Source organism: Mustela nigripes, chromosome 4, assembly GCF_022355385.1.
Source record: "Mustela nigripes isolate SB6536 chromosome 4, MUSNIG.SB6536, whole genome shotgun sequence".
In the NCBI taxonomy this organism is placed as follows: Eukaryota; Metazoa; Chordata; class Mammalia; order Carnivora; family Mustelidae; genus Mustela; species Mustela nigripes.
The window spans coordinates 177,320,929-177,334,844 of NC_081560.1; the positions used below are offsets into that span (position 1 = coordinate 177,320,929).

At 34.7% G+C, this 13,916-nt stretch overlaps 1 protein-coding gene across 2 annotated transcripts in view; it reads left to right on the forward strand.

Annotated features, from left to right (window-relative positions):
- Nucleotides 1-13,916, forward strand: part of ATRNL1 (attractin like 1) — an 806,361-nt gene that overhangs the window by 473,004 nt on the left and 319,441 nt on the right. The window contains exon 27 of one of the 2 annotated variants that reach the window (XM_059398665.1): nt 7,442-7,819. The exons of the other annotated variant lie outside the window; for it this stretch is intronic. Within the exon in view, the coding sequence (XP_059254648.1) occupies nt 7,442-7,540 (99 nt within the window). The 3' untranslated portion in view covers nt 7,541-7,819. Of the gene's footprint in view, nt 1-7,441; nt 7,820-13,916 lie in introns of those variants that run through there. 2 annotated transcript variants of the gene reach the window in all.

Genomic DNA, 13,916 nt, shown 5'->3' on the forward strand with positions numbered 1-13,916 from the left:
AGAGAAAATGGACTAAAATAATGAACAGAACACTAAGGATCTGTGGGATAAGAACTTGAGAACCAACATTCCTGTCATCCGAGTCTCAGAAGTTGTGGAGAAAGAGTGTGGAGCTGAAATGGTATTTGAAGAAATAATGGCTAAGAACTTATTAAACTTGGCAACGGACACACACCTACAGATCCAGGAAGCTGATTGAACCCCAGCAGGATATACCCAAAATTATTCCCACCAAGAAATAATCATAATTAAATTTAAAAAACAAGGACAAAGAAAATTGCAGTCCGAGAGCTAATGTGTTGCATCTACAACACCAGTTTATATGTCAGTGAATTTTGCTTCTGAAACCAGGGAGGCCTGAAAGAAGTGGCACAGTATTTTTTAAATGATGAAAGAAAAGAGCTTTCAACTATGAGTTCTATATTTGGAGGAACAATCTATCCTTCAGGAATGAAGGGGAAATAAGACATTCTCAGAGGAAGGAAAATGGAAAGGATCTGTGTCCTACAGACCTACCAGTTATGTAATGGAAATTCTTCAAACTGAAAGGAAGTGATAAAGGCCTGAGATTTGGGGCATCAGGAAGAAGGATCAATAAGAAGAATAGAAATATAGGTATAAACCATAGACTATCCTTTTACTCATGAGATTTATAAATCTTTGATTATTGAAAATAGAATCATAGTACAGTCTGATACTCAATATAATGATTTTTTTTAAAGGTTATTTATTTATTTATTTATTTGAGAGAGCAAGAGAACACAAGCGGGAGGAGTGGCAGAGGGAGAAGAAGAAGCAGGCTCCCTGCCAAACAGGTAGCCCCATGTGGGGCTCAATCTCAGAACCCTAAGATCATGGACCTGGGCCAGAGGCAGTTGTTTAACTGACTAAGCCAACAAAGTGCCCCTGAATACAATGATATTTCTTTCTCTCTCTCTCTCTCTCTCTCTCTCTCTCTCTATATATATATATATATATATATATATATAATATAGAATATTTAAGAATATTCTACTCAACAACAAGGGACATTCACTAAGATAAAAATTCTCCTAGGTCATAAAGATAACAAATTTAAGAGGAAACATACAGAATGTGTATTCTGACCATAAAGAAATGAAATTAGAAATCAAAAACAGAAAACAAGAAAAAAAAAATCTTTAAACATTTGAAATTACACAGCAAAGTTCTAAATAACCAATTAGTCTCAAAGAAAATGTTTAAAAATTTTAGAACTGAAGGAAATTGGATGAAAACAGAAACACAGCATATCAAAATATTTGGGATGTAGCCAATGCAGTTCTGAGAGGGAAATTTATAGTACTAAAATGCTTATATTAGAAAGAAGGATCTCAAATCAATAATCTTAAGTTCCTTACATAAAGAAACTAGAAAAAAAGAGTAAAAAATAACACAAATCAGGCAAAAAGAAGCAAATAATAAAGATAAAACAGAAGTCCAGGAAGCTTGACATAGGAAAATGAAAATCAGTGAAGCTTAAAGCTGATTCTTAAAAAAAAATCAGTAGTATTTATAAATCTCTAGAATCTAACTTGAAAGAGAGAATCTAGGAAAAATAGAGACACAAATGGTATCAGAAATGAAATGGAAGTTATTACTACAGATTTTTAGCTGTTTAGGGAATACAATGGATAGCTTTATGCCCATAAATTTAATAATTACAATGAAATGGACCAATTTTTCAAAAATTACAAATTACTGAAACTGAACCGAGATGAAACAGATACTCCAAATTGTCCTAAACCATGAAATAAATCAAATTTATAATTTTATTTTATTTTTCAATTTTTAAAATATTTTATTCATTTATTTTAAAGAGAGAGACAGCAGGAGTGTGAGGGGCAGTGGGAGATGGAGAGAGAGAATATCAAGCAGACTCCATGCTGAGCAGGGAGCCTAATGAGGGGCTTGATCCCAGGAACCTGGAACCATGACTTGAGCTGAAACCAGAGTCAGACTCTTAATCAACTGCACAACCCAGGCAACCCAAATTTATAATTTTGAATCATTCCTTAAAATTAATTCCTGGGCGCCTGGGTGGCTCAGTGGGTTAAAGCCTCTGCCTTCGGCTCAAGTCCTGATCCCGGGGTCCTGGAATGAGCCTCGCATTGGGCTCTCTGCTCAGCAGGGAGCTTTCTTCCTCCCTTCTCTCTCTCTCTGCCTGCCTCTCTGCCTACTTGTGATTTCTGTCTTTCAAATGAATAAAATGTTTTAAAAAAATTAATATTATAGTCTCCTTTTGAAATGTGATTTCAACTTGATCATAACATCATTTGATGAACTGTGTATTGTCTTCTGGGCTAGAATTTAGGAGGCTGGAATTTACTTAGTTTGGAAACTTGTCAATTGAATAGAGAGCCCAGAAATAAACTCATGTTACATAGGGTCAACTAAGCTTTGACAAGGAAACCAAAGACACAATGTGAAAAGAATGGTCTCTCTAATAAATGATGTTGGAAAAATTGGTATCCACATGAAAGAGAATGAAACTAGACTCCTGTCTTAACAACACTCACAAAAATTAGCTCAAAATGGATTTGAGACTTGAATATAAGGCCTGTACATACAAAACTCCTACAGGCAAACATACGGAAAAATCTCCTTGATGCTGATCTTAGCAATGAATTTCTGGATACGACACTTAAAGGATAAGCAACAAAATGAAAAACAAGTGAGAGCACATCAAAGTGAAATGTTTCTGCACGGCAAAGGAAACAATCAACAAGATGAAAAGGCAACCTACACACTAGGAAGAAATATTTGTAAATCATCTATCTGATTTGGGGTAAGTATCTAAAATATATAAGAAAGTCTTATAACTCAATACCAAAAAAAAAAAAATCTGATTAAAATATGGGCAAAAGTCCTGAATAAATATATTTCAAAATAAGTCATCCAAATTATAAACAGGTACATGAAAAGGTATCACCATCACTAATTATTGGGAAAACACCAATCCAAACCACAGTAAGATACCACCTCACACCTGTTACGATAGGTAACAGAATGACAAGTGATAACAGGTGCGCAGGGTGGTTGGAGAAATGGAAACTCTTGTAGTCTGTTGGTGAGAATGTAGAGTGGTGCAGCCACTTTGAAAAACAGTATGGAACTTCCTCAAAAAATTAAAAATAGAACTGACATATGATCAGCAATCCCCTTTCTTGGTATATATCTGAAAGAAATGCAATATGTATCTCAAAGAGATATCTGCACTCTCCTGTTCATTATAGCATTATACATAATAGCCAATATATGGAGCAGCCCAACATCCACCAATGGATGTATGGATTAAGAAAATGTGGTGTATACTTAAAATTAAATATTATTCATCTTTTAAAAAAAGGAAATCCTGCCATTTGCAACAACATGAATGTAACTAAAGGACATTATGCTAAGTGAAATAAGCCAATTACAGAATGACAAGTATTTCATGATTCCACTTAGATGTAGTATCTAAAATAGTCAAACTCCTAGAAGCAGAGAATAGAATGACGGTTGTCAGGAGCTTTGAGGAGGAAAAACAGGGAATTGTTTTTCAAAGAGTATAAAATTTCTCTTATGCAAGATAAATAATTTCTAGAGATGTTCGGTACAACATAGTATCTACATTTTTAAATGTGATATTATACACTTTAAAATATGTTAAGAGGGTTGGTCTGGATAGATCTCAAGTGTTCTTACCAAAACACACACACACACACACACACACAGAAGAATAGAAGTAAATTATGAGAGATGGATATATTTAACATATTAAATATATTTATATGGATATAAAATTAGTTGTGGTGATGGTATTATGGACATATGCCTATGTCCAGACTCATCAAGATGTATACATTAAATGTGTGTACTTTCTTTGTATATCAGTTATAACCCAATACAACTAAAAACCTTTAAAAAATGGGGAAAAGTACATTATGTAATATAATACCAAAAGGTTTTCAAAATCAGGACAAAGGATACAAAGCCAATGTATTAAAGTATGGGTATTTCTATATACTGCCTTTGAACAGTGAAACATTGAAATAAATAAGAGTGACATTTACAGTATCTGAAAAACATGAAATGTTTAAGGAAAACAACAAAATAATGTGCTGAAGACTTATGAAACACTGATGAAAGAAATCAAAGAAGACCTAATTAAATGGAGAAATATACTTCTTTCATGGCTTAGAAGAATCAATATTGTTAAGATTGTAGTAGTGCTCAAATGGATCTACAGATTTAACAGAATCCTGATAAAAATTCCAGTATATTTTTAATATAAATCAATGAGCTGATTCTAAAATTTATGTGAAATGGAAAGGAATTACAATCACCTAAACAAATTTGAGAAAAAAAACAAGTTAAAGAATTCATAAAACTTAGTTTCAAAGCCTATTCTGAAGTGATTTTCCTTTTTAAAAATTTTTTAAATTTAAATTCAATTTAGTCACATGTAGTGTATTATTAGCTTCAGGGGTAGAAGTCAGTGACCCGTCAGTTGCATGTAGCACCCAGTGCTCATTACATCAAGCGCCCTCCTTACTGCCCATCACCCAGGTACCCCTCCCTCTACCCACCTCCCCTCCAGCAACCCTCAGTTTGTTTCCTGTAGTTAAGAGTCTCTGATGGTTTGCCGCCCTCTCTGTTTTTCTCTTACTTTATTTTTCCTTCCCTTCCCTTATGTTCATCTGTTTTGTTTCTTAAATTCCACATATAAATGAAGGAAGTCACCGTTTTTAACAGGGGACCATTTTGCAACCTTGAGAACATTTGACAATGGTCTGGGGACATTTTGGCTCTCAGAACTGGGAGGCTGCTAGTGGCATTGAGTGGATAGAGGCTAGAGATGCTGATAAACATTTACAATGCACGGTTTGCTCCCAAACAAAGAATTGCCCTGATGGAGATATCAATTATGGTAAGGGTGAGAAACCCTCCTCTAAAACTCTTTGATGAACACTGGCTGTTAGATGCAAGTTAAAATTATTGAACACTACATCTGAAACTAATGGTGGCTAACTGAATTTAAATAAAAAAAATATTTTTAAAAAGGAAAAGAAAACTGTAGTAATCAAGACAGGGCAGCATTGGTAAGAAGGTAGATGTGTAGATCAATGGAATGAAAATACACCAAAATATGTAGTTAATCAATGTCAGCCAAGATTAAAATATATTGCAATAGAGCATGTATAGACCCTTTCTTTATCAAATGGTGTTGGAACTACTGGATATCAATATGCAAAAAAAGAAATAAACCTCATATTAATGCGTAAAAAATTAACTCAAAGTTGATTACAAACTCAAATTTCAAACCTAAAATCATAAAATATATAAAAGAAAACATGGAAAAATCTTTGTGACCTATGTTAGGCAAAGATTTTTTTAGATATATCAAAATTAAGACCTATGGAAGGAAACACTGGTAGGTTGGACTTACTGAATGAATATGAAAAACAAACCATAGACTGGGAGAAAATTGTTGCAAAGCACTATCTGACCAAGAACTTAGATCTAAAATGTATGACAAATTCTCAAAAGACAAGAAAACAAAAAATACAATTTTTAAAATATGCAAAAGATTTGAACATACATTTCAACAAAGAAGATGCACGAATGCTTTATAAGCACTTGAAAATTTTTCACTATCATTTGTCTTAGCGTAAATTAAAACAGCAACATGCTACTACTACTGCTGCTGCTATTACTACTACTACTACTACTTCTGCTGCTGCTACTATTACTGTATTACTAGTACTACCACACACACACTAAAAAACAAAAAGAAAACTCTTACAGTAGCAGAAAGGATGCCTAACACCTGAACTCCCAAACACTGCTTTGGAAATGCAAAGTCATATGGTCACTTTGGGAAAACAGGCAAATTTTTGTGTAGTTAAACAAATACACACCATCTGTCGTAACAGTCCCATTCATTCATATTTACCCAAAAGAATTAAGAACTTATGTGTACACAGAATTCATATATGAACATTTATAGTAGCTTTATTAATAAACATGGAAACTTGGAAGTAATTCCAAAGTCTATCACCTGTTAAGTGAACAAATAATAGAATTATTAAATAAAATATTATTAAATAATGGGTGTATTAAATAATTAAATAATAATAAATTAAATTCATTTAATTATAATATAATTATATGTAAAACATATAATATAATATATCATTTATATTAATATTATATATTATATAAATAATAAAAATAAAATAATAAATAATAATACAATTATTAAATAATGGAATGCTACTTGGCACCGAGGGAAAAACAAAACAAAAAAACCTTGGAGAACAGCCTGGTTGAATCTAAAATACATTATGCTGAGTGAAAAAAGTGAAACAATAAACTCAAAAGGTCCTGTTTGATTCCATTTGTATGGGATTTGGAAAACACAAAATTCTAGGGGAAAAATGGATCAGTGATTAGCAAGGGCTCATTGTAGGAGGGATTAGCTTAAAAAGGGCCATGAAAGAATATCTTGATATGATACATTGTTTTATTTCTTGATTATAGTGGTGGTTACACAATTTTATATATATAACAAAATTCATAAAACTGTAATTTAAAAGGTGAATTTTACCGTGTGTAAGTTATACTTCAGATTTTAAAAAATAAAAGATTTTTAAAAAGATTTTCAAGATTTTAAAAAATAAAGCCAGATACAATGTCTTCTGTTTAATAAAAATAAATAATATGCTTGCTCCTCTTTCCAACTACGTATGTATGTGCATACGGATTTTCTTCATGTATTTCAACTCAAACATATGTCATAACACAGTGAAAGCAGAAGCATATATGAGAATTTGATCATCCTTTATTAAGCTAGATATTAAAGAGATTTGTGAACATAAAACAATGCCAATTGTGAACATAAAACAATTGTGAAAACAATTGTGAACATAAAACAATAAAAAATTCTCACAAAATTTTAGTTGTTAAATTTTTTAAAAAAATGAATTGTTGCTGTTATAAATCAAAAATGATTTTTCAAATGTTCAATTTTTATTTCTAATGTAGTGAATTTTGAGAGCAATAATTTACAAAAACAATAGCTCTTTGGGATCCACTACAGCTTTTAAGAGGAAAAAGAGTCTTGACACAAAAAGTTTGAAAAGACCAGTGACTTGCAAGGAAGCTGGTAGCTGAATTATCATGAGGAACGGAGCTGCTCTGGCCGTCTGAATCAGTAACATTAGGATTGTTTTGTGATACAGAAATAAATTCCTTTGTTCTTTATAATCAGGCTACTGTTGGATTCCTTCCTGACAAAAACCAACGACACCTTAACTAAATATAATCCCTGTGAGCCAACCAGTACACGAAACACTACTGTATTCTCACATTTAATCTCCACGATATTGTATATAGGCATTTAATTTAATTAATTTAAGATTCTATTTATTTATTCAAGGGAGAGAACTGGAGGAGGAGCCGAAGGAGAGAGACGAGCAGACTCCACACTGAGCTTGGAGCCTGTGATGAGGCTCAGTCCCATGACTCGAGATCTTGACCTGAGACAAAAACCAAGAGTCAGACACCTAACTGACTGAGCCACCCAGGCACCCCGAATGCAGGCATTTTAAATTCATTTCTACACATGAAGAAAATGAGTCTCCTAGAGGAAGTAACTTGCTCAAGGTCATACAGCTAATAAGTTTCTTATTCAGGCCTTATTCCAAAACCTAAATACTTTGATCATGTAGTAACAGACTTGGAGGCAGACAGACCTGGATTCATATTCTTGTTTAGTCATTTACTACTGTCAAGATTTGATAGCTATTAAATGGAAATTTGGGTAGCATCTATTTCACAGTGCTGTGAGAATTTTTAAAAAATGAGTAAATGTAAGATTTAGTCCAAGATATATGCTAAATAAATGTTAACTATTACTACATCTCAATGCCTCTCTTCATCTGGTACCCTACTAGGGATTTCATGGTGCTTTGAAAACTATGTGTAAGGTGCTGAGAACAACATACTCGGCATGTTATTAGCCAAAAATAAGTTCTGGCTATAAATATAATTCCTGCATTTGACGTGCTTGATTATTTGAGGAAACCTCCTTTGTTCTAGTAGGCTTATTCCTAAAATCATTTCAAGTATCTTGTATTTCATCTAAAATTTCTAGTGAAGCACTCACAGCCCTGAACTAGTCATTTTCAAGACAAAATCAGTTATTACCACTTCTGACATTATTTCTCAATTGAGTTTAGAGAAACAGTCAGGGACATTATCTGAGATACCAAGACTTTGTCTCATCACTCAAGCCTAATGGGCAGGCTGAGTAGTTTATTCTTTTTAGAGACTCTGAAATACACATAATAAGACTTTCATTGCTTACTGTGTTTTTCTGTGTTCAACAATAGGAGAGTATGTATCTGGCTTATCTAGTCCATACTCACTTAAGTGAAATTTTATAACATAAATGAAAAAAACTATTAGGGTCTGTCTTTATTTAAACCCATGACTTGCTCATGAGATAAACAAAGGCATTCTTTTGATTTATTATTTATTTATTTATTTAAAGATTTCATTTATTTGACAGAGAGACAGCAAGAGAGGGAATACAAACAGAGGGAGTGGGAAGAGAGGAAGCTGAGCAGGGAGCCAGAAGGACTCGATGCAGGATTCGATCGCAGGACCTTGGTATCATGACCTGAACGGAAGGCAGACGCTTAACGACTGAGCCTCCCATGCGCCCCTGCATTCTTTCAATTTAAATATACTGTCCCTCTTGAAGAAAGTCAGCAAAAACATGAAACTAAAAATTTTCCTTTCTCCCTTGTTCTTCATCCTACACAGTTCCCACTTCATTCCTAATGGTTTCTAATTTTATTAGTTTCATATATATCGTTTCAGAGATTTCCCTTTTTTTTTTAATATAATTTTTTATTTTTTATAAACATGTATTTTTATCCCCAGTGGTACAGGTCTGTGAATCACCAGGTTTACACCTTTTAAATGCACATACAAGCACCACAGAATTTGCTACGAATTTTGGCATTTAACCAAACTGGGTTTTCGCCGTGAACATTAAGATGAAAAGATCTGCATCATATCGTGTGGACCCATAGTTTGCCTGCTGGGAGACTTGACAACAGCAGACATTAGAAACATACTCTGAATGTTAATCTAGTGGTTTTATTTCTTCTATTTGTCTCTGGCAGTGATTTAGGGTAGAGTCTGCATGGAGTTGTTATTGAACTCTTCTAGAAGCCCTACTTATTTCCCGCCACCCCATCTCAATTGTGTTTGACATAGAAAGCTGAAGAGCGAAGATGGTGAAGATGAATATGGCCATGTTTTAGTCCTTGGCGTCTCAAGGCAAAATTGGTACTTGAAACTAAGTCTCTGCCTTCAGATCCCACCGTCTCTGTCTATACTGTGCTCCAGACCGTTCTCTCCTTGTTTTTGCAGATTTTTAAAATTTACATCATATATGCACTTAAGCTGAGGGCATATCAGAAGTTATGGGAGATTTGTATAAAAAAAGCTTATGCTTATTGAAAGGGTCTTAAATTTATACTGATTTTAAGAAGTAGGTGTAATTCTTTTCTAATGTTCCTTTATTTTTTCCTGATCTTCCTTTAAAATGATGCTTTGGTATTTTGTAATAATGGTCGCTGTTGTGTGAAAATTAATGTCCATCAGGTCTGTGTTGGACCCTTGATTAGTTGAATAATGTATTAGTGCTAATTTTAGTAACTAAAGGAACTTCTTTCTCTCTTATGGACCAGTTTAATGTATCTGTTCTCTCCAAGAAGCTGCTTTTTCCCGAGTGAGTCCTTTGCCTTTCATCTTTGCCTTTCATCGGGAATGGCTCCGTCATTCCCAAGGTATTCCAGTGCACAGGACGGTAAATAGACTAGAGGAGGTACACTTCCATCTTAAAAACCATGGCCTGGAAGTGATACACACACACACACACACACACACACACACACACACACACACATCTGATGCATTCCATTAGGATGAAATTGTAATAAACTACCTTAAAAGAGTAATTTCGTCCACTGACAGATAGCAAGTCATGTCTGGCACAGACTGTTTCAGGGTAGTTTATCACTTTAGGTGTCTCATTGCGTGGCCTGTAATTGTGTACATTAGCAGCATTTTGTGAAATACTGTTTTAATTCAGTGCAGTGGCAAAGTAACAACCAACACACTTGGTGTCGAATATTTATGTGTAGGTGCTCATAGTCAGTGTAGAGTATTTCTAGAATGAGGATCAGGTCTGTGTTTGCCTCTAGTCTCTACTTTTCTTTAGGTACGTGACCTTGGGAAGATCATTTAATCCCTTAAAGCTTGTGTCTGTTTCTTCATCTGTAAATTCAGGAGGTCTTATGCTCTCCAAAGGTCCTTTCGATGTTAAAATTCTATGAAATTAGAGTTATGTAAATTTTTTAAGTTTAAAGTGTCTTTTTTTCCACTTGTTTATTTGTTGCTTGAATTTAAATGAAATATAGTTTCATCATCATTTTAAGACAATAATCCTCACTGAAAGAATTAAAAATTGGTATTTATATTTATTCATGCCTAGTTAAATTTAACAGCAACATGAAATAAATGATTACCTGTTTGGATATAATTTCATAATAAGGCCTCTGAAGGTCGTTTGAAATACTGCACTAATTAATGTTTTATTTCCAGCCTTCCTTAATTATTCTAGCCAGATGGTCCTTTATTTATGTTATTGCTAGAGGTTTCCAGCTGAGGTTGTTTGATTGTTGAAGAAAAATATGTGATGGCACCATAAGATAACTGTAATTGAATTGTTAGGTATGTTAGAGCATTTGAGCCTTCTGTCCCTGTTCTATCCACATCTGGGAAATAAGTTTGTTAACAAAGCACTTTGACACCTCATCTGATGCTTGAGTGAAATTCTGAACCGCGTGGAAGGAATTCAAATGGGAAAATGACACTGCATTTTATTGTAAAAGGAGATACTTTGCACATATCTCTCTGTACAAAGTTCATTTTGTGAATGATTCAAAAAACTTTAAAATAAGTGTACTTTTAAGGACATGATCTGTTTTCCAATGTCCTAATAACTTCAGGAATAAGCTGTTCCATTAAGGTCAAATTTAAAATTTGTGCAGATTAGCCACTATTTAGGAAGCAGCTAAATGGAATTTTTATGGCATAGAACTTCAAAAGTCTAAATGAATTATCAGCTGAATAGATAGTCCAATAAAAGAAACAGACTTAAAGTGGAAGATAAAAGTGATAAAGTGACAGTAAATTAGAGAATAGAACTAAAAGCTCCATTGTTATGAAGAATAACAATAGACCTGAATTATCTATGTTTCTCTAGAAAGTATCCCTTCTTCTTTCACTTGTGAGTTTAGAATTACTAAATAAATTGATAAGCATTTGAGCTGGAAGCTTCTATCAGCCACATTAGGTAGGAAGTCTTATTAACATGGCCGTTGGCAACTTAACACTGGACAATTTTCTTCCAAGTGAACGTGATTTCATTATTATAGTACTTAAGCTGTGCACATGCAGAATAAATCAGTTCAATGACCTTCTTCCCAATATGTTCAAAGACTTTGAAACCTTAGCATATGCAGAACTGATGCAATTGGACATTATTGTCCAAACATTTTGGTGATGCGGTCTGTAGGCTCATTGTTTCTTGGAGGCTTTGTCTTGTCTTTGCTTACCATGATGCATATGTAAATGAAATTTTATTGATAAGAAAGTTATTTTCTTGAAATCATGGTACTGCTTGAATCTAATATATTTAATAGATATTTATTATTAATAATTAAAGAGGTAACAAGTCTGAGAGATAATTTGATACTTAATGAGCAAAACAAAAATAAGTGATTCCCAAAAGAAGGTACATATACACACACACACATGTACATCCATTTGAATAGAAAAATTGATCATATGGATTTAAAAAGATTTTTAAGGAAACCAAAGAAGAAGGTAAAAATGTGAGAGGATTGTATTGTTGTTTTATCTTCTTTATATATTTTTCCATCATTTTGCTTGCTTTTGGCAATAAATATTCAATAGCATACTTAAGTCAGCCATCTGAAAAGCACTGAATGATGCCTTGTAAGAGAAAGAGCTTAATAGAGTGTTGTTGGGGTGTTTTTCTTTATTAACTTGTCCCTATTTCTGCCATTATTTAGTTGACTATTTCAATCTGAATAATTTCTCTCTGCAGTAGGCTTTTTGGGCCAATTGCTAAAGTAAATCTCCTAATTTTTATAACCCTGAACATATTTTAATTTGACCTTGTGGAGCATATACTAAGAACATCCACCTGTGTATCATTAAGTGTACTTAGTTCTGGGCAGAATGAGAGTCAGCTTGAGTGTTTTCTTGGCTTGCCATGGAAAAACACATAACCACAAGCCCTTACTTCAGCTCTTGGCCACCACCTGCTTTATAAACTAGGGGAAGATCAATGCTCCTAAAGTTGGCATGAAATAAAATAAAAGTTATGTTTGAAAAGATGACTAAGGTTTTTGTGAAAGTCATAAAGATTATGAGAAACTAGATTGGAGACCTTTACATAAGTATCTTGCTAAGAATTATTAAATGTGCTTCAATGCAGATTCATAAAATGATTAAGTAGTACTTTTGACCAATTTGATTATGTGCTTTGAGGTTGACTTTTCTAGTTCTCTTCCTTTACCAATGGTTGGTTCATGCTGAATTATCTCCCTGTTATATGGCAACAGTATATAAATACCACATGTGGATCTTAACATTGGCCAACCAAATGATCCAGGAATATACACTGGAATAAACTCTTCAGTTATCTCCCACTGTAATTACGAAGACTACTGTAGTTTTCTTGTTTAAAAGCTTTCTAAAAGTGCCTAGGTGGCTCAGTGGGTTAAAGCCTCTGCCTTCGGCTCAGGTCGTGATCCCAGGGTCCTGGGATGGAGCCCTGCATCGGGCTCTCTGCTTGGCAGGAAGCCTGCTTCCTCCTCTCTCTCTCTGCCTGCCTCTCTGCCTACTTGTGATCTCTGTCTGTCAAATAAATAAATAAAATCTTTAAAAAAAAAAAAAAAGCTTTATAAAATAAGTTATAGGAATTTATGTTTTCTATGCACTTGGGGCCATCTTGTGAACAAATGTAGTTATGATGAAGTCCCAGAACCTAAGTCCGGTTCGGTGGGGTGAGGAGGTTCAGAGCCGACGACTAAAGAAAGAATTCTCAAGACGTCGTTGGTGCAAAATGGTGGTTTATTAAAGCACGGGGACAGGACCCGTGGGCAGGAAGAGCTGCTGCCCCGGGTTGTGAGGGTGGGCATGTTATATACCCCCGGGTTGTGAGGGTGGGCATGTTATATACCCCACGGTTGGGGGGAGGTGGTGAAGGGATGGGAGGTTTCGACAGAGTTCTCACGTGTTAGGGAGGGCCTACAAGGTGCCGGGGGAAGTCCTTGCCCTATGGCTTGATCAATGTCGTCTTTAGGTCAAGCACTAACATCAAGATAGTTGGGAGATTCTTGGTGCGGTGTTATGATCCGGCTATCATTCACATTCCCTTCTACCTCAGCCTCCTCCAGTTTATGGTGGGAGGGAGACATTAGGGCTTCAGGAACCGAGAGTTATTTGCCTCTGGAAATTTGTGCTATTGATAAGGTAACCTCCCTGTTTAGGTCTCTAGGACATCTTGTAGAGCAAGGGAGAGTCCTGTTCTGCAGGATTGCGATCCCTGCAAGTTAACTATTGATCATTTTATGGCAGTCAGGGGTGCCTGAGGAATGCTACACGTATGGAGGGGAGCAGGTGAAGAGGGGGTGCAAGGCGCCAGCTTTTACTGTGTCCTCAGCCAGCCTCCTGCTCCTTCATCAGTTACAGATTTTAATAAATTTATGCCAGATAGTAGAATCCTAAATAATTGTTAGTAA